Genomic DNA, 27,677 nt, shown 5'->3' with positions numbered 1-27,677 from the left:
AGACAGAAGAGAAATATGTGCTTGGTATGCGTGGAACTCTACCAATCATACTAAAACACACATTGCAAAAACTACAAACAAAAGACAACTAGGAAATTCAAAATATCAAGCCGTCAAAATCGATCTCCAGAAATAGGAAACTGGCTTTTCATATTTAGCCGATGATAGCATTTTAACAGACATGTTCTTGAAAGTAAGCAGCAGAAAGTAGCACACAGTGCTGTAGCATGAAAGCCTAGCATGTGGGGTTTTCCTGGTTACAGTGCCATCACACGCCAAGATTTTGTATTGCTCTTCGTCTAACACTGTGTCGGCAGCAATCTGATGTCTCAAGCAGAATAAAACAAAAATAATGATATCTTCTGGCGATGCCAGACTATAGACTGTAACACTGGCAATTAAAGAAGTAGCTTTGGCATCTTGTACATTTAAGCCCCCATCCCAAAGAGGATACAATAGGAAAAGAGGTGGTCCAGTCTTCAACTTACAGAAGGCAGCCCCATTCCTCCCACTACGAAAAAAATGAAGATTTATTTCAATGCTCCCATTCGTGCTGCCCACATTGCTTTATTCAAGGAGAAACAGCCAGGTACTGTGCATTCAGGCAGGGTATTAAACAGAAGACATTGTTAAATGCCCTTCCTGAACAAATTCATAGTTGCCCGTCCTATGCTGGGCTGCCTTACTGACCCTACATATTCAATATGTTTGCATTTCCAAATGACGTGATGTCATCGTACCTTACTAATGAAGCTAGAAGTGACAGGCTAGCCAATCTAACTTGAACACTGTTTCCCATTCACTTTCTTTTTCATAGTTGTTGTGGCATGCGACTTGCGCAGAGATGATATCTAAGCTCCTTAAAACTGCTAAACTTGTTCCGATCCCAGAAACATCAACACTTTTTTTTTTAACACCTCGCATGTAAGAAAAGTGAACAAGTTAATAAACACAACCCTAGTAACCCAGTTAAATACGAACAAAAATAAAAGATGTGCTGCAGTGGTTTTCACTGAAGTTAATCCTCCAGTGCTTACAAAACTGTGTATTGCCTCTCTTGTGGACAGCTACTGCAAGACATCACAAAGGCAAGATTAGAAAGCCAACTCGCTGTAAAGGAACCCCCATTAGTATTTTACTTTTGTCATGAAGTATTCTACAATAGATGTACCTTATAGTATTATACCTCTTCTAAGCCATGAATGTCATATGGTGAACTTTTGCAGATAGCGAATGTGGCATGCCAAGCCTTTTTCAGCAATAGGTGAACATTGAATGGCAAAACTGATGCATTGACGATGTGTTTCAGTGATAACCAGTTCTTATTTGTGAATTATTCTAAAAAAGCCTGCCATTACAAAAGAGAAAAAGCACTTTGTGCAGAAACTCGATCAAGCGGCTATCTTACAGGTACATCTGTAATTTTAAAGTACGGCCCTCGGGCTTGCTGAAAAAACATATTTTTTTCTTGTAATGCAGATGCATAATCTGAAATTATTGAGGACTCAAAACTTTAGGGCAAGTTTGGCCTGCAGTTTCTGGTTTTGTCACGTTCATGTGGAGAGGTTTAGATTGGCTTATTGCAGATTTTCTGGTTATAAAGAGCTGTTGCTTTGCGAATTCCAGCATATTCCAGTGTTAAAAGGAACATTGAATTACCATACTCAAACTAATTACAGCTCAGTTTGTAATGCACGTGAAAATATATAATTAAAGAATTATAGGCCTACTTAACTTTAAATATTGAGAAATTTTTCGCATGAGCTTGACAAATTCAAGTTGCGTTAGCGTAAGAAGTATTTTACCAGCTTGTTATAAGGGTGGACACTATTAGTCGCTTGTTGCCTGCTCCTCGCTTTAAACATCTTATCAGAGGAGATCTCCTCCTTAAAGAATTCTTTTTCAAGTAAACATTGATCTGAACGCAGTACAGTTGTCACTGTCACTTTCGAGTGCTTGAAAAAGATGGCAATGATAATATAGAAAAAATGTGTTTTTACTAGCACTCCCTAATTTGTACTAAATGAGTGAGGAACGCTACAGGAAGATACTTAGTGATACTTAATGCAGCTACTCAACTCTCTTGCACCATCTTCACATGCTACTGTGCTTTTTTTTTCTGACTAAACTCGAGCACAGTAAAATGCCTCAAAAAGCAGAATCTCACAGATTTCTAGAAAGTGCAAGGATGAGTTACGAGAGCCTCTCAAAATGCAAAACACTCATTGCCTGGAGGACAAAGGAACGAAGGATGAACAAAAAGAACTCGGCTGCAAAGACAACAAAAAGCAAAGGGTATAGCCAAGTATGACAGCTTTTCTTTGAATATTGTTCAACAAGTGCAGACGGGAAAGCGGGACATAAAGACAAACAGGCGACACTCTAGAAAATAACACTGGAATCCAAGTTACAACTATAGGATTCTTTATTCCTGCAAAACTTTTCTGATGCATCCACAGTAACTGTTTTAACACTGCAGTCACAGTGAAAATGTAATAAATAAAGAGTTTATGCAAAGCCTTACGTCACAGCATCTTCTTCACACTCACAATTGTGCCATATGTGTAGCAAAATATAAAAGGAGCGTGAAAGGTAGTGTCTATGAATATATGACGACCAGAGACCAGTGGACTACGACTAAGGAACGGAATAGAACCCACACATTTTAGTTAAACATGCTTGTGAATGCACTGAAACAAACAATAAACATTCATGCACTTTCACAAACTTCACAAGTTGCACAAACATGGGAACTTGAGGAGACAGTAATTTCATGGATTGGTGGCTCACTCAATTTACGAGACCACATGAATAGGCCTGATTATTTTGCTTTATTTGCCTGGAATCTGTGTATATGTGTATTTTTCTACAGCACAATGGTTACCTCTGAATTTGCTATGCTTTCAATTTTTTGCCGCAGCTTCAGCAATTGTTACCTGTTACCCTAATAATGAACTGAACAGATAACTTCAAATATATTTAAAAATGTCATGCAGAGGCCTAAACGAAACATAAATTGTGGAATACAGGAGAGTAGACCCAAGCACAAAAGCCTGTGTTTGTAAGGTAATTTTTAAACATCTCGTTGCATTGCACACTGATTAATGTACATTTAAATTAAACCTTTAGCCAGATGTCAAGTTTCACATGAAAATTCTAACGTACATTAAAAAGGTATGAATGATCATTGGTAACGCAAGCGAGGGTGATTTGCGAACTGAGCGTGTTGATCCAAAATGACCAACCAAATATGCAAATACAGAATTACGATGCTATGTTAGTCCTCACATTTTGTACCCATCTCCCTTTCGCCCGTGAAGGCTCTGTTTATGCTAACTGATCTAGTTACGATCTTGGTTCAGTGTTTGCCCGGCTTCCATTTAATTGATTCACGTGACAGGTTTAACGGCAGACTTCAGTTCAATACTTATTGGGCACATTGTAACAATAGCCTTAAAATGACTTGTTGCATAATGGTTTTATTGCAGATTAGTTGCTAGTAGTGTAATCTGATATGTGACACTGAAATCCACAGGCCTGATTGGAAATTCGGCATGTAATGTGAATTCATCTTTAGAAGCACACTGCTCCATGTTGTTAGGCAAGCCTTGCATTGCAGAAAAGAAGCTACAGACACTGCAGGCAGAAATAGTAGCATCACGAACTTCTGTTGCTGCCTGCGCAACTTGCGATAGTGTCCATGAAAGCGCTCAGCAGGCACACACATGTCAGTAGGCAAGCTGACCAAGTACGCACTTCAAGCTTGCTATCTTCAGTTCAAGAAAAACAAATTGCACTGGGTAGAATGGTCTCTTGCATCAGCAAACACGAAACAAAATGATAAGCAATTGAAAATAAATTCACCAGAAACCTTGGCATCACAATGCACAGGCCAAAATATCTTTCATGACATAGCATTGATTAAAAAAAATATGCAAACAACACCCCCAGCAAGCTGACAAAGGTGGAAGCAGGCATTTGCAAGTTGTTCTTTGAAGTCGTGCAAGTTTTACAGAAATATCTTCAAGTCTTGATTGAGGTGCGCACTGCTTCAAAAAAAAAAAAAAAAGACTATCGGTGAAAATATGAAATCTAAGCCGCCCTTAGTCCTGTCAGTTCACAGTTCGTCTCTCTTCTTTGAATGCACAGCGTTAAATATTCACAGCTATGTAAAGTGGATCAATGCCTCTACCACCTCTGGTGTGCTAGCGTGGGTATCCAAATCGCGTGCAAACATGCACGATTGCCGCATAATAACCAAGGAGGGGAGAAAACCAAAAAGCAAGCTGACAAAAGAGTGCAGCGTTGTGACACACACTTTGTGACTACTGCACATTCCTCTACTGCATCAAAGGTGTCCTGGCCGACAGCTCTTTGGCATCTGGACTGTCTGTCGTCGTCTCGGGGGCAGGGTGAAACATCGGCCGTGAGTCAACGTGCACACATCACACACACACATACACACACTGGAGCAGGCAGGCTCAGGAGGGGCAACCTGAATACGGTGCATACACGGTCGGCGATGCCAATGCGCCTTGGTGTTGGCAACACAAACTTGCAGACATCTCAGGCGCTAATCACACAGAATAGGAAGTGAAAAAGCAGTCAGTAAACAATAATGTGGCGAGCAGTTCTCCTATGCCGTGGAGGGAATCCCTTCTACTTTGAGAAGGTGACTCGCGAAGGATAGCGCACAGTTCTTTCACCCTGATCAAAAGACGCACCCATGTTGGCGGGGAAAGCAGCAACCGTCTTGCAGAGCACACACACACACACAACAAACAACGGGAGGGCATTTGAGAAAGGGGCAGCAGTGCAGGGGGGTCACGAGGCGATAGTGAGCAGTTCTTTTACCTCGAAAGGCTCATCATCGTCAAGGTCAACCAGGCTGTTGGGGTGGTTGTAGTTCTGCAAGTCGGTCTTGCGTACTGTCCGCCCCGTAGGGTCAAATGGGTCAACCACTACCTGCTCGGTCCCTTTGATCTCTGCTCGGCAAAAGGGGCAGCCTTGGCCTTCGGAATCCTGGAACGTGAACAATTACAAGGTGGACAGGCTTGTTTTAGATCCAGAACAAAAGGGAGTGACAACCAACTTTTTATATGATGCCTGTTTTCTTTAGCGCAATAGAAAGCTCACTAGTCAGTGTCTTTAATCATAGAATGGTAATGTGGTAAACACTGTGAAAAGTTGTTTGATCAGAATTCTTCTATCTGCAAGCAGTAATGAAAGTCCTACATGCATTCCATGCTTCAGAATGTGGTACTAGGTGAGCACAATGAAAATTTTTGTTGGTATGCAGCGTTTCGCTGGACAAGCACCTCGAAACAACATGGTCTTCGTAGTTGCCATAAAGGCAGCACCGCTTCTCAACATCAACTCCATTTGCCTCATTAAGAGCAGAAAGTTAAATGGGCGATCCCAATAACACAATGACTGTAGTATTACGAATGATTTACGGCCCACAAATGACAGTAGACTATGTACAGTAATCTGATCCAAATCCTTCATGCAATACCAAGCCATAGGGTGTTATGCAGTATGGCCCGAACTTGGTGAAACTTGGAATCTCAGAAAGCTCCGGTGAAACACCCTTTTGTATGACTTATTAGCACGAAATTGTTGAATCCAGCCAGCAAAAACTACGTTACAGTCGAATCTCATTAATTCGAACACGGTTAATTCGAACTCATGCTGTGGTCCCGTCAAAGCTATGTGTATTCCAATGGGCGACAATGCCCTGTAATTCGAACGTGCAAGCACTTGCGACGGGTAATTCGAACATACCGTACTCCAAAAATGCTGTCAGCACCACGCCCAATCCAGCGGCGACACCACAACACTGAGCGCGAATAAGGAAAAGAAGAAAAGGGAAACAAAAGGCTGCGGCGGAATGTTTGCTCTCTCTCAAATGCCTATCTGCAACGCGCCTGTGCCACGGTTCTTCCTTTTCCGTTCCTGCCATGTAGAGACCCTTCTCCTTTCAACGCCGCGCGCATAGAGAGAGAGAAAAAAAGAAAAAAAAAAAGCTGTCGGGATGTGTTGGCTCGCTCTCTAATGCTGATCTGCGACGCACCTGTACCACACTTTCTCCATTTCCGTCCCTCCCACGTAGAGACCCTTGTCTTTTGAACGCCATGAGCGAAGAAATGAAAAAAAAAAAGATAAAAAAAAAGAAACCGCCGTGGACTGTTGGTTCTCTCTCAAATGCTGATCTGCTTCTCTCCGTGTGGAAACGCTCCTCCTTTCTCGTCATGTGCTGGCCACGCCATGGCTGCTGCGCAAAGGGAGGCTACCATTACGCAGGCGTTGTTGTCGTCTTGAGAAGTGTTGGCGCTGGACTTAGCCGCTCCAGAGAACCGCACACTACTCCTCTTGCAAGGTGAATGCTGAAGCCAAAGTTGAAATGCTTTGCAAGCTGCATGCGAAATTGATTGATTCACTGCAAGGCAAACGTGTACAGATGCGCGTCACCGATTATTTCAGTTAATGACTGATGTCCTGTGATTCGTGAATAAATGTAAGTCTTCTGAATATTCCCCCATCATGTGTCAGCTCAATGCACATGCGCCACTCATGAAGAGCCCTCCGTACATTTAGCTTTCAATAATTCGAACTTCTTTTAATTTGAACAAATTTTCCAGCCCCTTCGAGTGTCGAGATTCGACTGTATTAGTTACGATGAAACATGGCATCACATGAAGGATAGAAGATGTAGTTGGAGTGGCGTCCTCAGATCAGAGGCATCATCTTTGTGATTACGATGAGGGCAGAAGTGCACCCATGAAAGACAAGTGTCAAACATTTTTACCAACGAAATTCTTTAGGAATACTACGAGCACTGTAAATATGCAGTTCCGAGTGTTCACTACCAGCATTAAATATTTTTTACTATAATTAGCACTTTGCTTATAGTAATGTACTTATAGGGAACATTACGGTTGGAAACCAGCTATTTGGGTAACCTGGCGGCATTTGTAAATGCAAACAAAGTGACAAGGCAGGATGTTTGCAACTCGACAGTGAAGGATCCCGAAAGCTCCTGGGCCATATTTGCTCCTGCTTCAAACTGTTTTTCTGTGCATCGATTTTAATTAGAAGGGTTTTCAGGAATTGTCCTCATGGATGGAACCATATATATCTTCCAAATGCACTACATACAGACTAATTGGAACTAATTAAAGTGCTAACTAATTGGAAACAACAGCTATGTAATGATTATAGGTACAGTAGCAGGTCTTATATTCAAGCTCAAAGGCGACTATAAAGGTGCTTTAATTCAGTGGGGTTCGAATTAGCAGGAGGGAGGAAGAATGAATAGAGATCCTATCTCACTGCACAGGAAAACAAAAAAAGCCATCTCAGGGCTCATCACAAATTAGGTGCTGCTACGCATTTGTGCCAAGAAACTTTGTAAATTAATTTCATGGAGCTTTAACAGCAAATAAAAAAAAATCAATTGATCAGCTAGTGATAGGCCGAAAACGAGCACTCACATGCATTCATGTGAACAGTTGGGCCTGAAACACTTTTTCAAGTAACCTAGGAATGAATTTACTAAAAGAGCTTATTGCCTCACGAATTCAATTCTGAAACAATTTCAAGAATCCATCCAGTACGAGCAGAGTTACAAAGATTTGTCGCATGCTTCAATCCCATTTTCTCTTCTCTCATCCCAATGAAAGCGCTGGAAGCTAAGCAGGCAGGGATGGCAGGGGCAAAGAAAATACGTCATGTGCGCCTAGTGACCTTGAGCATTTTTTTCTTTTTTCTTTGAATACGGGGCTTTTTCAGTGTGATCGTGCGCGCACGTGTGGACAAGTCGCGGCGATCCCTGTAACTACAGAGCGCGCCCGGTTCAAATCAGCCAATGGCCTTCTACCCATGATTTTTGAGCGTCTTCCGTCATTTGTCCAGAGAAGAGAAAACAATTATTAGCTGACTGATAATTTATTGTGAACTCCAGGTCGCGTGCTGCTCTGTAATAATGGGCTCGCATGTTCTCGGGAGCCTCTACTGGTACCGATTGGCAGCATTTTCTGACCATGCTCAAGAAGTGTTGCAGGCCCTCTTTAATGTCTAAATATATGATGCTATTTATGCTTCAAAACATGTTGACTTATGTGGCAGTAAACGCAATCAAAATGAAAAGCAACAAATTTCGGCTTGCTTGCGTTTCTTCTATCATGAGTCCATGAGCAATGTTTTCAGCTTGTTCCTATTGCAGAGCATCCCAATTCTCATGTGCTGAGAAATGTTGCTGTTTTGTTGTTTTAAATTTGGTTTGAATTGGTTTAGCAACACAATGTGAACACTCCAGACTGACTTCTGTGAAGATCAATGAAAACCAAGCACTCCCAGTTCGAATTAACCACTCTGGATACCGTTGCATTTGAATTATCGGGAGTTTTCCTCAATATACAAATACACAGGGCTGTGCCGGGACCAGGGCGTCAGTTCGAATTAACCAAGTTCAAATTATTAAGCTCTTACTGTACGATGAAGGCTCTTTTTACCTTCTTTTGCTTTGTTCCACAGATAAAAAAAAAAAGGATTCTGATCTGACAAGTTAGAGACGCCTTCCAAGTTTCAGGCATTTTATTCTGGTGGCATACAACGAAGCAGTAATGATCAATGAGCCCTTCAAAGCCCTCTGTGGCATAAAACTATGGTTATTGCTGCTGACATGACCAGATTTTGCTGGTGGCCTGAATACCAATTCTGGGAATACAGAATGGCCTGTATATACAAATGTTTTTTTTTTTATTTTTTTTCTAGCCACACTTAAAGGGGTACTGACACAAAATTTCGGGGCCGAGATAGCCTGCGGGGTCGATTTCCGTGAACATTCGTATATCATCTGCGAGATATCAACAGCGAATATACCAAGGTATTTTTAATTAATTTTGAAGTTTGCGTGAGAGACCGAATCTAGAGCGCTATAGACACCCTCAGAGGGGACCTTGAGGAGACCCCCTACATCCCTCACGTTACCACGCTGCGGTAAAAAAAAACAAGTTATGATGACATCGTAGCTGCCATTTTTCTTTTGCCGCGTTAGTTCCTGAAGTTAATATTTCTCAGTGGCTGGTTGCCAGTGCGTGGCCGTGGTGCACACTTGGAAAGTTTTGTGTTTGGCGACATTACTGTCCCGTTTTCTATTCGAAAGTAATCCTTGATGCAGACCGTGCGGAAGTGCGTCACGGTTCTGTGTGCTGACGTGGTCAAAAGATGCACACGCTAGGTGGTGACAGTTGCGCCAAGTTTTTGTAACTCACTCAACCTGAAACTGATTGATAATGAGGAGCCTGTGATTAATCATCTGTCGCGTGCTGCAGCAAACGATGTGTCGTGTCATGACTAACAGGCCCCCAGCAAGGCATTGCAGCAGAAAAACGCAAGGCCAAAGTTTTTGTGTGAGTACCCCTTTAAGGTGAATTGAGGGCCTGCGTTTGGCACCACTGGTTATGACAGCATTCTGAACTTGATGATTGCATCGACTCAAAATGTAAAAAAAAAATATATAATAACAAATATCAGGGGTCGTTTAGGGGCCCTTTTAAGAGAGTTTCTTGTGCCACCGTGACATGCATAATCATTACATGCTGCTTTACAACAACGTATAATAAACATTTATTAAAAGCCACATGTTGCGAAGCGGAGTGGCAGTGAAAACAGTAGCGAGTAGAAATTTTCAATCTACCGCAGCAAAGCGTTGGTGGGAAATGCCAGGCTGTGTAAAAAATGTGCTGGGTGGAAGGCCGGGCTTCTTGTGAGCCCGAAATGAAAGAAAAGGAACTCTCCAACCAGGGCAACACCAGTTGTCAGTCTCTTCTCTGTCACAACAGTATCGGTGCCGAAACCAGCGAAAAGGCCGACACAAAACAATGTTGCTCCTGGAGCATTGCTTTATACAGTTAAACCTGGATATAACAAAATTGACAAAATCTCGGAAAAATATGTTATAAAGAGGATTTTGTTATATACAAGTTCAGTACGAGAATTAAAAAAATAAACATTAAATAAACAAAAGGGCAACTGAAGGCAGAGCTAAACTAAAACACTTATTAGATAGTAAAAATGTGTTATTTTCTGGACACTCTCGGCGGGTTTTTGCCGTCGATGCCATGTTCCATAACAAGTTCGAATTGAAAACATGCCCCCGCACATTGTAATGGGTAACCGCGGAAGATGCATGCTCAAGCCAAAATGGCAAAGTCTGGGGCAAAATTCCTAGATTGTCCATGGCAAAAATTGATTATATCAAGGATATCTCCCACTGTTACTTTGTTACACAGAGGTCGCAAATACATGTGCTTCTATGGAGTAACGGCAAAGAATAGAAAAACTCCTTTATATAGAGGAATTCGTTGTATAAAGGTTCGCTATAAACAGGTTTAACTGTACCTACAGTTACTCAAGGCTACTTCTGCGAAGACACAGCGCCACATGAAGTGATCTTCATGAATTACGCGAGCAGAGCAAGCTCATCTTTTCAGATGGTAGCCATTGTAATGCAGGGGTAGGCAATGGGCACAAAGAGCAGTGGAATGAATTGCAATACCTAATTTAGCACTCATTATTTGCTCAAATAAATACTCTTACTCTATTATTCTAAGTAGCAGTGCTTAGAAAGAAAGTGAGACAGATATTGCAATAAGAAGAAACTCACCTGCCAGGAGGTTAGGCATGGCGTGCAGAGCAGATGCCCGCAAGGCTCAATGCGAATGTCCTTGTCATTCTCGGCACAGATCTTGCACAGCTGGAAGGTGGAGCCCATCTCACAGTAGAGCTCGTACTGTTCTTGCGTCACCTTGATGTGGTCTTCGGGTGTCGCCTGGACGGCCCAACTCAGGTCGGGATTGACATTGCGCCCGTCTGGGTAGAGGTAGCTGCACAGAACAGTCCATCCATAGGCCATCAGTATGCTGCTAAAGTGCAACTTAATTAACGAGATGCTCAAGTGAACCCATGAACAAGTTTAGATTGATGAATTGAACTCGAAGAACTGTAAATTTCACTATCATAGGTCCATCAAGCAGGAGAAAATAAAGGTCAAAGTTTTATTTTAAACTTCCTGCTTGAGTCACTGCGTGCGAAGCCACAGATTTCGAAGTTTATTTTTCGTATTTTGGCAACTTGGCAACATAAGCTCAACAAAATTCCTTGAAACTTGGCATATTAAGCCTATGGCCCCCTCAAAGGACAATGTACTCCATTTGTACTGATTGGGAACTGTGACCTAGTAGACGCCATCAGACTCTATGACGACAAACGGTTTGATGCAAGAATTCCAATGTGGGGCCGCTACCCACCACTTCATTGTTGCCTATTTTCTCACTTACCAAGCATTTTTTCGTGGTAACCATAGTGGCTTTGTCATTGTGAAAGAGCAACATATTTACACACGTAATGAACACACCTTTTTTCTTGAAAAATCGGAGCAAAATTGGGGGTGCATTTATCATGCGGGGCAAATATTACGAAAACTTTTTGGGATGAGCAAAAAATGCGGTAATGCAAAAAAAAAAGGTTAGGTCGTTTAACATTTCGCAGCATGACATACGCGTACCCAGTCTGGAATCAGTTTCTTTGTTGCATGCCACTCATCTTCTGGATGCTGTCCCTGCGCCGCTCACCACTCCATAAAAGCGTTTTGCGGCTTGTTTTTTTCCCAATCATTTAACGGCAACAGTAGCATCTGCTGTAATCTCAAGCAGCACCCAGAAGCGTGCGCTACAACGCTGCAACACACTTTGTCAACTTTGTGGCAACCTCGCACGATGCCGCCGCAATTAACACTGCAGTAAGCTACCACCAAAGCATCAAAACAAACCGGCGATAACGATATTAATGACAAACTATGGCCAACGTCTCGCTGTTCACATGAGAAGCTATTGTAAAAAGGTAGCCTATATCTTGCGTTCCTTGAATACGTGTGAATAACAAGCATGAAGAGCAAACTGCAACTGAATCGAGGGTGCTACCATGTTGTGGCAATCTACAAGCGATAATTTCTGGTTTTCCAGAAACCTGTCACACAATGGCGACGAATAGCCCTTTGTGACAGCCATGGCGACAGCAAATCCTGCTGTCATCGCTCAAAAATCACGTGCATGTAGTTGGGCCTTAAAGTTTCGTATTTGCAGGAAACGACCATCGGCCAATTGGCGCAGGGAGTTTCGTGACCTTCACTCGCTGTGTGCTTGCCAGCTGTGATGTCTCTACACTCCCACATTCGTGAAGCGCACTGTGGAGCACAGATAATTTAAAAAAGTCAGGGGACATGCCGCACACAGATAAAAAGAAAAACAACACGCCACACAGCAGCGGGCGAAAGTGGGGAGAAGCGAGTCGAGGTGGCTGAGGGGGATCGGCATAATAATAAATAACGGAAGGGATCCAACGGGCATAGAGCCACCACGTGTCGGTTAACAGGACTGCAGCGAACGAATGTAGGGCATGCGATTATCACGCGGGAGAAAAAAAATCCGAATTCTGACTACTGGTGTTGAGGGCGAGTTTATTATGCAAGTGCATGAATTCATTAAGCGAGTAAATATGTTAATTTACTAATAATCGAAAAAATTATTTTCTTTTCACTGTCCCTTTAAGAGTTAGCCTTCGCACTCCTTACTTAATGTGTGTCAAGTTGAAACACATACATGCTCTCACCGGAGCACAGTTGAATTAATTAGAACTACCCACACTAACTACACCTGAGACACAGTAAAAGGGGCCAAATTCCTATGCATAATTTATTACAGTAAAACCTTTTTAATTCGAACTCAGTTATTTCAAAATCCTGCTTAATTCAGGATATTTCCACGGTCCCGTATTTTGAAACTTAAGTCTGAGCGGATAATTTGAAGCGGTGGTCAGAACCAGTCCGGTTAATTCGAAAACTTTGGGTGCCATGCACGTCAGTTCCCTATCCCAATTTCGACAAAAATCCTCAGAAACGACGACCCTCAAGAGCCACAAGGCAATGCAGTGTAGTGATACTAATAATCGGCAGCTAAGTCAACCTAGCCGAAAATCTGCAGAAACAACGACCCTTAAGAGCCACAAGGCAATGCAGTGTAGTGATACTAATAATTGGCAGCTAAGTCAATCTAGCCTCGCTACTTCCAGCGTAAAAAGAAAAAGCCGGTCTCGTAGTCAATTAAATTGTGTGCCTGCGGAAAATACGTGCTTCACTGCAACACATTGATGACGCGCGGGCAGCACATTGCATGTCTCACAATGTCTGTGCGGCATGATTTGCCCATTCTTTCTGGGATGGCAAAGAAACTAATAAAAAGTAGTTTGGAATAATTGGTAATGTATGCGAACCTTCGACTGCCGGTTCCTCCAACAATACGCGCACTGTCTCTGCTAACAGAGTTCTTGCCTGCAACGCCTGCTTCGAAAACCAAGTTCGAAAGCTTTAAGGATCACGTTTTCCAGCCAAAATACATTGCGTATTTTGTCACACTGGCCATTATTGACTTCTTTATGTTCTTAGAAAGAATGGGCAAATGGTCGAATGATGACGTGCTGATGCAGCGAAATGCTGGCGCCATGCTGTTGGCGCTTCTCATGTTGCAGTGAAGATGGTTTGTTTTCCGCAAGCACACATTTAAATTGATCAGAACAGCATCATCTTTTTTTTTTTTAGGTGTCAGCTGCGAGGCCCGCCGTTCTCCCATCCTTACAACAAAATTCAAACCAGGTATTGCTGGAAAATATAACACTTGGAACCGCAAAGTAGCCTGCAGAGCAAACAACCAGCCCCGATTACTTAGAATAATTCCAAGTTCCTTGCATCCAACTTATTTGTACGTTCTGTTAATTCGAAAACCCACTTAATCCGAAGATTTTTCGTGGCCCCAGTGACTTCAAATTAAGGAGGTTTTACTGTACACTGTAAGGCACATCAACATGGCATTGCTCTGACCCCCGTAATCCCTCTCATGGTGCTTTCTGGTTGAGTGGGTGTTGAGAGTAAGGAAAACATTGTATTCTGCCATGAACCCATAAAAGCATCCATTAGACTAAAGGGCACATCAGAACCATGTCAACACATACAGACCAATAACTACATCCTTTGTCAGTAAAAAAAACATGAAGTCCACTGGCTTTCAGTAAAATATATTTATGGCATGTTAGCATTTTTTCTTATTTTCTAGTTATTTATTGGATACCTATTCGATTCTGACGAAATGCTTAATTGGTGGAAGTTAACTGTATTATGCCATGTTAACATATATGCTACTGCACAGCTTCCCTGACCATGACGTATTATACCTTAATTATTAATACCTGAAACGGAGGCGGCTGTGCAACACGAGGAAGTCGCAGCATAGTACCAGTAATGTACATGCTGAAAGCAATTCACTAGGCAATGTGGGTTCAAACTCAGTGGTGAAATGACTGCACAAATGTTATGCGTAAAAATAAAAGCATCACACAGCACAAAGCTGTGAATGAAAATTACTCACAATCCTTCCCGATAGCCGTCGAGAAGTGCTTGGCACAAAGATTTGTTTTGTGGAATGGTCTGCAAGATGTTTCCCTCAGCTGTGACGTAGCCAATGGCCCACTGGCCCAGCCTCGTACAGCTTAGCCGGAATACATAGCTGTGTACACATAGGTAAAAGTTGCACATCAGCCATCAGTGTCCACTCGGAGCGAAACAACAAAACCAACAACAAAACCAGCAGGTATAACAGAGACGAGAAAAACATTAATTTTAAAGACCAACAGCAACTAAATTTAACTTGGACAAAATCTGCTCAGAATGCATAGCATGTATTGGGTAAGCAATAGTAATCATAGTGAAAAATCTTGAATTTGCATACTTTATTGATAACCGATAGTCTAATTGTCAGCTAGCAGATGACACAAGTCTTAGCAGTGTGCCCAGGCAAATCGAGCACAAAGGAAATGACACCAAACGCAGCTCACCACCGCTCATGAGCAAAACTCCCTGCAGCTGCATCCCTTCTTTTTCTGCCTGACGACCCTCTACGAGTGGCTCATTCAGAAAGGTTGAATATTTTGTAGGGCAAAATACGGGTTCGTGGGCGGCCAGAACACGTATGTTACGGACAGCGCCAGCTTTCACACTTTTTTTACAAACGTATAGCCCCGATATCACACCAAGGGTTATCACAGTGAGGCGAAAAGATTTGGAGCTACAGCGAAGAGCATGAAACTTTACCCGGAGCATTTCAAAGATAAGGGCTTTTAAGTATGAACAGTGTCTATTTGTTCAAATACTGTTGGGACTGAAAAGAATGTCCGATCCCGACAGTGCCTTCAATATTCAGCTGCTGCAAACACAACAGCGGAAAGCCCCAACCAGCGCTTGAAAAAGTGCTGGCGTCGAGAGGTACTTGTATTATAATGCTATAGTAAGACATAAAATGCTCACATTAGCGTGTTTTGCACGCTGCAGTATAGCGCAACTCTATCAGAAAAACATTTAGCATAGCCTAAAGCTGGTAAAAACAATGGGCCGCTAAGAGCCAGACTAGCTGCATCATATATGCACGAGAATGATTTGTTCACTTTTAGTTCTGGGTAGTCCCACCAGCAAAGTTCAGTAGAAATATAGTCGCGCTCAGTTCAAAGGAATTGAAGCATGTAAGCGTATTTTAAGGAAAAAAAATTATGCTCTGTTATGTTTAATCTAGATGAAATATCATAGTTGAAATAAAGAAGAAGAAATGTACATGGGCTGGGCATTTAGCACGTCAGCAGGATAAACGCTGGTCGTTAAGGGTAACTGACTAGATTCCCAGAGAAGGCAAACGCACGAAGAAGAGACAGAAAGTTAGGTGGGCCGGTGAGATGAGATGAGTTCACAGGTATAACATGGCAGCAGAAAGCACAAGACCGGGTTGATTGGTGGATCATGGGAGAGGCCTTTGCCCTGCAGTAGGTGTGGTCAGGCTGATGATGATGGTGATGTCTAATCTAAAGCTTTTTATTGGTATGAGGGGTTTAACATTCCAAAACCACCACATGATAATGAAAGACCCTGTAGCAGAGAGCTCCGGAAAATTCGACCACCTGGGCTTCTTTAACATGCACCAAAATCTGAGCACACAGGCCTACAGCATTTTCGCCTCCATCGAAAACGCTGCCGCTGCAGCCAGGATTCGATCCCACACCCTGGGTTAATCTAAAAGTTTTTTGCGCAGTCAGAATAGTGTTCCCAAAAATGCAGGGATGCTTTCATTAGACATAGAAGCTTGGAAAACAGTGCATCAATATCAAAAACAATGCTGTTTTATTGCCCATATCAACGAAACAAGAATATGCGATGCTTGATCTAGCAACATCATTTATTATGAACCAGCGAGTTCTCCAAGGCAGTATGACGAAACGACAGGGGTGAAACGAGCAGCCAATGCTTGTAGAAATGATTTATGGGCCTGTATTCGTGTTTCTTTCACGGTGAACTTTGACAGAGTTTGTTCCTCTGTTACCACCTAAAAATAAAACTTTGGGGTACAGCCGTAATGAGAATACTTTGAAGCACAGAGCAGATTATTCGCCTGCATCGGCTGGTTTGCCAGGCTGCGCTTTACATTACTTGCGGTCAGCTGTAACGGCGTCGTTTTTTTTTAGTTTCGGTATAAAAAATTGCATTGTTGGCGAGTTTTTCATTTTTCCTTAAATAAACACTTACATTTCGAAGGTGAAGTTTGGCAGGTATCATTATCTCGAGCTAGACTGCCCAACAATCGGCGCTTTGAGATATGCAAAATTTCATTGCTGTTGGCCTTCAAAGGAGCCTTGCAACACTTTTAGAAGAACTGTACACTCATTAAACGAAACCTGAAGGGGCCAAAAAAATGCGTTACTTTCAACAAGAGAGTCCTTTATTGAGAGATGAACAGAAGTGCAGCATTCAAGTACGAAACCAACCTTACTAGAGGCAGTTGTTCAATTGAAGGAGCAATTCCCTTTAACAAATTTCTGTTTGCTCAGTCTAGTGTGATCATTTATTGGCTTCATTCAAGGGGCTTACTGCCTCACGAATCAACTGCCACAAAGATATTTAGAATCTGTCAAGCACAAGCAGAGTTACAGCGATTATCGCAAGCTTTATGCGCTTTCTCTCTCCTTTCGTACCAGTGAGCGTGCTGAAAGCTACGCAGGAGGCAATGACAAGACAGCAGGTTCATTCGTCAGCACACATCATGATGTCGAGCATTCCCATCCACCTCCTTTTTTGCTTCCCTTAAAGCGCATAGCTTCCTATGAATACGATTGCTAGCAAACGTGCAGGCACATTACAGCATCCTGCCATGGCAGTGGTAACTATTACGCAGCTCCAGGTGCTCCAATCAGCTAATGGCCAAGGACTTTGGGTTTATGGTGCAGTCATTTGGGTTTACCGCACCGCTTGATGGTAGTAAAACAAGCAATTTTTAGCTGACATTGAGAATCGATAATGAATTTCAGGCTGTGCTATAATGCTCAGCTCACATGTTTTCGAAAAACCTCAACTGTGAAAAAAGTGTTACAGGGCCCCCTTTAATATAACATTACATACTTCCTCCAGTGGCACATTATGGCATGAAGAGAAGCTTTTGTTACTTAATTAACAAGAAGATAAAAACAAAATAAAAATGCAAGGGCAGGCGCCACCCTGATACTGCATGAGCTCATTAACAAAGTAAATGCATAGCTTCTGAGTTTAAATTCTGCAAGCTAGTACACTGTTTCATATCAGTCATCTTCATAAAAGTGATGAATTAACATGTCCATGTAATGAATTAACATGCTCATATCATTTTACTAGGTCATGCAAAAAAAACTCGCAATGACCAACTATGGCATCCATGTGCAGCTAAAGCAGCAAGATGTGCCGACATCTGAACTTGTGCAATGCATGACAGTGATGGCCCTCAAGCAGATTTGTCAACCCATATTGTTAAATAATTTATTCTTGAATTGAATACAAACATTGAAAGTCTGACAGTACAGTTGATAGATGGTCACAACTTTTTGCATTCACAAGTTATACAAAAAAATAGGTTGTAAAAGCACAAATTCAATTAAATGTCATAATATAATAATAGTGACAATTACAGTCAGAGAGTTTAGTCATTCCTCTGGCACGTGATGGCAACAGCTCACCTTCCTGGCTTGTTAATGTATTTGCACAGACGTGCCTTGACCTCATCATATGTAAGGAAGGCAACATAGCCAGGGTGGGTAACTGCCAGGATTTGCCAATTTCTAAGAAGTGTTGACCAGGGCTGAAATAACCTGAAAAGAAGAGATGCATGCGCTTGAAACAATTCAGTACAAACATTGTAAAAAAAAAGAACACTTCCTCATCCCCAGTACTATAATACGAGGATAAAGGTAATCAGATACAATGCATACAGCCGGCATTGTATGTATCACAGTTGAGTTATATTACATTTGCTGGCTTACCAGGAAAACTTAATAAGTAGAAACACTCATATACAAAAGTAATCCTATTAGCAAAAACATCAATATTAACAGCTGTGCTGTCAACCACAAAAATAATAATGTTCAGGGGCTCTTGAGCCAAAACTACAACATGATTACGAGATACACCATGTTGAAGGACTCCCAATTGATTTAAACAACATAGGCTTGTTTAATTTTTACTTAAACCTAAGCAGCAGGCATTACTGCATTTCACCCTCATCAAAATGCAGGCTAACCTGATTACCCAGGTTTTGAAATAGTACCTTCAAAGCCATGTTCGCGGTTGTAGTTTGGTAGATAATATAGATAACAGGCACGTTCCCAAGAATCAATCGCACAGGTTATTTCATGCTACAAAATTTTGTGTCAGTAACCCTTTAAAGGGGCCCTGCAACACAATTTGAGCATGTCTTTTTCATTGGTTCTTCTGGTGCTGTGGAAAGCGCCGATATCGTTGTGAAAATGGCAACGCTGAAATCGACGGTTATAATTTTCATTCACGGGACAAGATACTTTAATTTTAGACTACAATGACACACATAGGCTATTTTTGCTATGGGAAGTGATGTCGTGTAATGTTACGTGACGACAAAGATCAATTTTGATTGGCTTGACGCGACAAATAGCGTGCAATATTTATGTGGTGGTAGCTAGGCTATACGTGTGAATGCTAAAAATAGCAAGAACCCTTTTTACACTTTCTCAGAAAGATATCGTTCGTGTTTCTCAATTATGTATTTTCAGAACAGTGAACACAACACTTAGCCTGCGAATGAGGCTATGGTACGCCAGCAACTAAAGGTGGAAACGCATGCCCCATTTTTAGCGAGTCAAAAACGCGACAGGCAGTCGGCACCGGCATTGTCGTAGAACGTATCTTGCAAGCAAGTCGAGAAGTTACCCTGTACTAAGCATATGTGTGTATCTATCTTACACCGTGTGACCATGGGACCGTCTGCTACCCGACGCACACGGTTCGTAGTAACCATGTTAGCCACGCCGTCAAAAAGAGTGGTAGCGAGGTATTGTGTCAAGGCCACCATGAGGTGACATTTCCGGTATGTCTTTACGAGAAGTGCGCTGTGATTGGAAGTGGTCTGTGACGTCAACAGGCGAGTGAAATGCGAAAGAGAACGTTTCTCGTTGTCGTCTGCTCGAGTTTTGAACTTTGAAGACTCATAGCTTGACTTTCCGTGCACCAATTTCCATAATTCTTGTTGCATTCGTCTCAGTATTCATCGATACACGCGTTCCAGTGCTAAATAAGGCTGTCCGGAAAGTGTCGCAGAGCCCCTCCCCTTTAAGCAATATTATATAGAATCATAAATTCAACATTATGTCCACAAGGAAGCTGTCTCGACAGGGACTACAAAATCCAATGAAGCAATACTCCTTCTCTGTCAACCACAAATGCCTGTCTAAGAAGAAAAAAAGACATTTCTCCACACAACGTGTTTGGTTGGAGTTTTGCCGAGACGCTGCGCTATCATTAGACGACATCCTGCTTCAACGACGCCCACTTCCTTGTGCACTTCCTGCGATCTGTATTTGAACGACTCCGCCTTTTGAAGTGCTTAAAAGCGGAGTTCCTTAATGTCACTATATCACTCACATATTTTCTTTCCAACTTAATTTTTCAGCCAAATATGCAGAAAATTGCTGAAAATTTTCTATAGTGCCCCACTAGTGTCAGTTGGTTTAACTTGTGAGAGTACCATATTTTCACGTCTATAAGATGCACTTTTCCCCCAATATTTTCGCTGGTTCATCTAGTGCAACGGTGCGTCTTATAAACGTAAGAAGCCCTGTGATTCTGCGAGACCAATACGTCTATGTTTCATTAGCAAGTACGACAAATTGAGCACAAAAGCATTCATAGATATCTAATCTTGTTATAACAATGAAGCGAGCGTAGTCTTAGAAGTGAGCTACTTGCTGTTGGACCAGTGTGGTGGCCACGGAGATTATGTCTACAAGAAAAGCCACCACTGACAAGCGCACTATTGTACTCTCCAATTAGTTTGTTCTTAAAAATAAGCTTATAACCACAGAAATTAGGCAATAAATAAAAAAGGGCATAACAATGTTTCGTTGTAACACTGTAGAGCTAACAATACCAGTAGCAAAAACAAAAGTATTACTTCACTACCATCATCATTGGTTTCTGTGCTTCATTATTTGCGTTTTCCACCAAGTCTCACTATGCTGCAGTGGTAACACCAACAAAGCGCTTCAAGGCCCTTACGAGACGACGTAAAAGAGTACGACAGCTACAACTGTTAGATGCTGTCAACCCAGGTAGAGGAGCTTTCCCTGCACCGGAGGATGTGGCTTTGAATCCAGTGAAATAAAACGGAGAGGCGAGCGACACGGTACTGATCCATAACAACATAAATGTAACGCGAAGAAACACGGACAAGAAAGGGTACACTAGGTTTTCAGTTTTTTTTTTTTTTTTCGCTACATTTACCTTGTTATGGACCAGTTAAATAAGTATCAATTTTTTTTTGTGTACCTTAAGACAGTATTATTTACAAGCTTTATAACACTAATTATAGATATTCTTTGCAGTGCGCGAGCGCATTTTTCAGTGAATGTAGCAGGCATGTCGTATTTTATCCTGTTGACAGAGTTAAAAACAGATGAGTCTAATATAGATGAGTCTAATATAGATGCGTCTAACATATGTATTTTTTTCCTGTGAAATCCACAGAAAGTAGGGTGTGGATTTTATATAAAGGTAGGCCTTGTACACCAAAAAATTGATTGTTCACTATTCATAAGGTCTGTTTCGTTAACTCACAAAAAAAAAAAAGAGCACTCAAACTAAGATGAGTCAATGCAATGACTGTGTGGAGGGCAAAGTAGGACACCTACTAACTAGTCTTAAAAGACACAAATACAACAAAAGTGTTTGAAAAGAAAGCAACTTAAGCTTGAGAAGCAACAAAGGGTTGTAGTAGGCGATTATACAAAACATTCAAATAACAACATTTATACTATTCAGTTCCTTCTTCAAATAACATATTCGACATTTTCAAATCAAGACACACAGTCAAACCTCAGCTAAATCGAGTGAGCGTGAATAAAGAAGAAAAGTTTTGCCATTTTATCAGTGCTAACAAACATATATGCTTGCAAGATGTAGCATGCAACACGTATTTTCATGATGCAAGTAACAACATAAAAGCATCATAACAACACTGTAATCGTATACTCCAGCTTCGATAATCTAAGATTACTTAAGCAATTCAACAGCATTATAGGATAATAGCCTTATCAAAAAAAAAAAAAAAGGCTGACACGACCACACGTTAGCGCCACAATGCCATGTTTGATGGGAGCTCACCAAAGCACTGGCTATCACAGCAGATATGAGCTAAAATGCAAACAAATATACGAGTGAGTTATACAAAGCTGATAGCCAAGAAGGGGAAATTTTCTGACAAAGAAAGTAATGCGAAGTTGTGCACGATACCGACATTAGCAAAGAGAATGTTCAAGAACATTTGATGACATTACTAGCTTCAAAACTCTTGAGCAGAGATGTATTCTAACTTACCTTTTAACTACTCTTTTTGGACTGTGTAACTTGATCACTTTGTACTAGTTTTGTTGCCATTTGCGGAGCCCTGAGAAACTTTTTCTTACTGTCAAATACATCTGCAGGATTTCGTTAAAAAAAAAAAGAGTGCATTTTACTCACCTTGTGAACACATCAAACTCGAAATTTGAAATATAGTCATTGCAGGTAAGGTCAATGGTGGACTTGAGGGCCATTGCTTCAAGCCCTGAACTGATGGGATGGACGTCGTGAAGCGTTTGTCGAAAAACCCGCCACGCTACGACAGTCCTGCAGAGCATCAACCGAGAACAGACCGTTACTAGTTTCATGGGCATACACACACCCTTATGTACGTACACATGCAGACGAAATTTCACAAGACATGTATTCCATGGCAAATGTGAAATTATTTTTGGTCAGTGCACAATGCTTTTCATTTAATAACTGTGTGCATCACAAGAACTGTTACAGGCTGAAACTTTTCAATAAGGGCTATGTTTCAGATTAACAGAGATACCATTTTTTTTCTTCACAACTTATCTTCTATACACTTTGGTTGCTGGGTGTTATACTAACAGTAATGACTGTACATGACTGAAGAGCGGCCTGCTCTTAGAGTAACACTGAACTTGTAAAACAAATCTGCTAGTCAAAAGACCAGCACTAAAAAGAAAAGTGGTGCTTCCTGTGTCTTCAGCAGCAAGTGCACAAATAAACATGTCAGTGAAGACCACCAAAATATTAAAAAAAAACTATTGTTGGGAATCAGACAAATGAATGGGCAAGCCGATACAAAACTATAAAAGAACTATGCGACATAGAAATCAGCCAACGCTAAAAATGGGATCAGAAGGAGGGCATGTTTGTCCATCAGTAATAGTCCAACAGCCAGTGGTGTCATAAACAGAAACACAAGAGATGAAAGAGAAACAAGGCAAACTCAGTTACAGGGAAAGGAAACCTCATTGTTTCCCAACTCGCAAGGCATCAGGAGCAAACAAACTGGAGGAAGGATGTGATGTCATACGCTGCACCCCTCCTTCATCTCCAGAGCCAAGAGTGCAGACGAGGGGGTGTGTCAAATATAGAAACCTAGGTCACAGCCTCAGCTGTCAGCCAAGGGTCTTTCCCCTGCCTTCTTGCCTGCCACTACCCACCCATCGTGCACACTGCCAAACTTTTTCATTCACGTAGCAGCCCCAGTAGCTTTCCCACGCTGGCCCGCCGCCAGACAACTCACTCTTCGGCACTGACTCAGGTGCACGTACATCGTGCATGCCCTATGCTTTTCCTTCCCAGCTCACTCAGCCACAGCTGAGAGCCGAAACTGGCACGTAAGTGGGTGTGCGAACCCACTCACATCAGGGCTGTCAATGGCGACCGAGAAGAGGGCAAAAAAATTTGATCTCTGACGCACCCAACTCGCATCTGACATGTGACAAAAATGCCTTTGGAATGCCTGACAGTGGTAATGAAGAGGCAGACACACTTTCATTTAAAAATTTTTTTAAATACTAGCACTCAAACACTAGCTTAGAAATTCTGAACTTAAAGGACAATGATAATGACTGTGTTCAGATAAGAACATCGCTGCATGTCCACCGACTCCTTTAATTTCGCCAGAAAAAACAAATTTAGTTTCACGAGTTCCCAAAACCACAAAACCACTTTTGACATTGTGAAAAAAAAATTTTACCTTAAAAAAAAATTCAGAAGTGTCCACTGAGCTGCAACCGCTTCTTTCGAATTTATTGAAAATTGGATTTTCCTGAGATCCTGCAAAAAAACTGTTCTGGCTGTAGGTCGAAAATTTTAGGCTACATACTAAAAATACATCTCTTTGATAAACTGTTCATTCTTTAAGATGCTTTGGTGCTGTTCTTTCAAACAAAAAAAAAATCATGAAATCGAAATACAGTTTAATATTGCTCATTTTTTTCCTCTGCACGTATAAATGTCAGACTTTCCAAAAATTTAGAGACCGTTGCCACATGTTAACAAATTTGCAGGACCTTATTGCTGAGAGTGACAACAAACATTAAGCCAAAACCTTAAAATGAGGACATGTCTCCAAAGATGCAATAATTTGAAGACCATTTTAAAAAAAAGCCGACTGCAAAAGAAGAAGAGCGGTTGTACCCTTGTCCATATCCTCGCCAATAAGGCATTTTGGTTTAAGATGAAGTTTCCTAACTTGCTAACAGACCATTCAAAACCGTTGCTAAAGGGTAGACAACAAAGCATGTTTTGTCCAGGCAGCCACAACATAAGGGAAAAAAGAAATCTTCCACAGAGGCAGCACACAGGACATGAGCCCTGCGAGTGTCTACATGTACGTGATGTAAGTAAATACATTTTTACGTGTCACTGCTCTGAAAATAGTTGTGGTGTGATACCTGATAAACTACAAAAGCCAAGTGGCATGTTGTCGTTCGATGTCCAACAGGTATCTCCTGGTAACCAGTGTATAAAGAACATAAGAAATCAGTGGCTGTACACTAAAGAAAATCATACCAATATAAGAGTTGCTATTCCAAGTGACGATGGGTGAGTTCATTAAAGGGTATTTGCTGATTGACTGTATTGGATCTCCTAAGCACAAAAAATGAACTGCGACAAAGTTTCCAAACATTGACCACAAGAACTTTCAGGTGGCAAATCACTATTAAGAACTAAGAAGAAAGCACAAAGAAAAGTTGAATATCATTGAGGTGTCAGGTTGCTCATTGTGCTCCTAGCAGACGATTCTCTGAGAATTCTGTACAGACTGTTAACAGTGTGTTATACAAGCAGGGTAGAAATTAGCCCGTTGCACCAGCATATCTACTAACATGACCAAGACCAAATCTGGCAAAAACAAGACTTTTGCCATGGAAAATCAACGTCAAATAGTATAAGACACTAACTCTGTCACACAGTCTGATTGTTTGGTGCAAGTTGGGGTCATGTCAAAGGAACACTAGAGGCAAATAATAAGTCGACTTGGATTATTGACATGGCATTCCAAAAACCTTGTAGTGCTTATTTTCGTGCTAAGGAAATGGCTAGTTTTGAAGACATGCCGGTTTAGTGGTCTGAGTACAGTTATTGGAACGTGAGCCACCTGCCTCCAAGAACAACCTCCTGACATAGCCCATGCCCGCCCTTCACATGCTTTTCTACCTGAGAGTCGGTGCTGTGGCACAACGAAGCAAGGGACTTTGGCGAAGTGCAGCCCACAAAAAATTAAAGAAGGGTATCATCAAAAAGTTTTTTTGAGCAGGCATCAAAACTGAAACGCACAAGTTTCATCCAATACCATCTTGTGATGCACAGAACCGTTCCTTTCTGCCATGGGTAGTTCGAGCACCCATGATTAGATGTACCGAGACCCCACTACATTATCGTGCTTGCATTCCAGAATGTTTCACTGGTGGTGCAGACCGTGCCCTACTTTTACATTTATTTCTCGGTTCCAAAAATGCTGCTGCATGTAATACTGCCATTTTACAGCATTTTCAAGTACTGAATCTTTACTTTGACTTATGTTTTTATTTGCCTTTGGTGTCTCTTTGTGTGCAATATATGGTGACATGAGTGCTCTTCGCATGATTCGAAACAATGACATAATAATCGGAGCCCAATTTTCTTTCCTTCTTTGATCTCCCATTTTAGATGTTATACATAACATACAAGATTCACTATTGTCCTCAGATGAAATAAGCAGTTATATTTGCTTTAAAATTGCGGGTCTGTCATGCATAAAACGCACGCTAAGTAAAAGTGTTGGTGACCGGAGCCCTTACCATCGAGGTAGTTTGTTTAGTAATGATCTCAGGTGACACCGGCAAAAACATGTGTGTGCGATCCGTACAAATGCCCATGCTCTCATATTGCCCCTTCAATATTGTGCACTGAAAATGCAATTATGATTCTTGTCTAGATTAGTTTTTTTATAATTATTGTAGTATATAAACGCAGCTAGAAATGTTTCTGAAAATAATTTGTAGCTTGTAGAGTCAAAACAGCGTAAAAGAATGAAAACAAACGAGCGGGAGTGACATAAGTGCTCATGTTGTATCCACTCTTTCTTAGTCCTTGTTGTTTAGCCCTGTTTTGCCTCTATCAGCTATGAATCATCACAAACTTTTCAATCCTACTCAGTTAGAAATGATCACTCAGGTATTGTGCGCACGATTTCACCATCCAAAACAGCACATTAAAAGAAGAAGCACTCATGAAACCATAGGATTTGCGTGACATATTTTTAGACGCTTTTGGTTCAAATATTCCAGCGAATTTAAATACGTGATGTGTTTCCCAGAAACAACTTACAAGTCCCAGTGTTTTCTCTTAGCGCTGTTACGTCATTGAGTAAGTGATTTTACTTCTGCGATTCTTTCTTATATTTTATGTGTCAGGCGTATATTTAAAATGACTTAATGGGTGTTTTTCAAGCAGGCTGAACATGAGTAAGTTCCTGCATAGCGTTTACAATCTGAAAACTGCACAAAACTGATGAAAAGATTGAAAGTATTTGGGACACAGCGAGCTTTATCGATTATGAAATGGAAGAAAGGTGGTGAAATGAAGTTTTTAATGGACAATATATAAGATTTAACCATAAATACACAAATTATTTGTGCTCAGGCACGTGTAGATATGTAGTGAGTCGATCTTATTATTTGCTAGAGCAGACCATTAATTACTGGCGTGACACAAATGTCGCAGTATGATAAACACCCCACGTCTCTCGTAATCATATGGTAGTTTTGGGATGTTAGACCCCACATATCATCATTATAAACACCCCATTCAATTTGAACAAATAAAACTGTGATAAATGAAACTCTTTAAAGCCTCCGAAGTAACATTACCAGCGTTCAAAAATTCACTGTTGTAACATTCGTTTATTTTTTACAAACTCCATGCCAGATACGTTAATGTGAATTATACTTCTTTTGTGGATACTATCTTGCTAGATCATTTCGACTGTTCCATTTTGTTTACGATGTATTTATATGCTTTAGTGTATTAGCAGAATTTTACATTGTCATACTACCTCAAGTGTTGTAATGCTCACCCTTTGATAATGTAAAAAAAAAAACAATGCAAAAGGGGACACTTACAATTACTTCTAAAAGCCAATTTAAGACACCCGTGTTCTCACTTAATACCTTAGTCCTGTATGTTGGTTTCATTTGGTTGTGCCTAACAAAGAAACGAGACCCTCAAACTATTTGTTCATACTATTGACACAGCGTTACTGACACCGTCAGAGGCAACCTCTGCATTCCATAATGTGTATGCCTGCAGGAGCAGCGCGTGCAGCCATATTTGGTGACCCACTGAGCTGCAGTAGCAAACAATTAGACCTTCCTAAACAATCCGAAGATTTGTAGTTCGCCTACCTCAAGTAAATGGCCACCGTACAGACCTACTTTTTAATTCATTAAGCAATTAAATAGCTAATTTGAGCGTGTGTGTGTCTGCATACACGAGGTCATCAATATCACTACTGTCACTACCCACATATGGGACCCACGTTTCTGGCGTATTGAGAACGCTATATGCATCAAAACAATATTTAACGGCTTTAACTCGCAAATTAAGTACGCTAAAAGCCTGGAAGCAAATATAACTCGCACGCAGCTGGTAGAGGAGCTACTCAGTA

The 27,677-nt window shown here is 41.3% G+C and overlaps 1 protein-coding gene across 1 annotated transcript in view; it reads right to left on the bottom strand.

The window, feature by feature from the left end:
* The window catches only part of Cbl (E3 ubiquitin-protein ligase CBL), a 47,619-nt gene that overhangs the window by 18,755 nt on the left and 1,187 nt on the right, over positions 1-27,677 (bottom strand). The window contains exons 2-6 of the mRNA XM_037422587.2: positions 22,166-22,312; positions 18,136-18,267; positions 14,481-14,618; positions 10,670-10,889; positions 4,855-5,022 (exon numbers count right to left, since the gene is read on the bottom strand). Coding sequence (XP_037278484.1) covers positions 4,855-5,022; positions 10,670-10,889; positions 14,481-14,618; positions 18,136-18,267; positions 22,166-22,312 — 805 coding nt within the window. The remainder of the gene's footprint in view (positions 1-4,854; positions 5,023-10,669; positions 10,890-14,480; positions 14,619-18,135; positions 18,268-22,165; positions 22,313-27,677) is intronic.

This window comes from Rhipicephalus microplus, chromosome 4 (assembly GCF_043290135.1).
Source record: "Rhipicephalus microplus isolate Deutch F79 chromosome 4, USDA_Rmic, whole genome shotgun sequence".
NCBI classification, from domain to species: Eukaryota; Metazoa; Arthropoda; class Arachnida; order Ixodida; family Ixodidae; genus Rhipicephalus; species Rhipicephalus microplus.
Note: the sequence above shows the minus strand (reverse complement) of the source record. Positions and strands in the feature narration are given on the sequence as shown.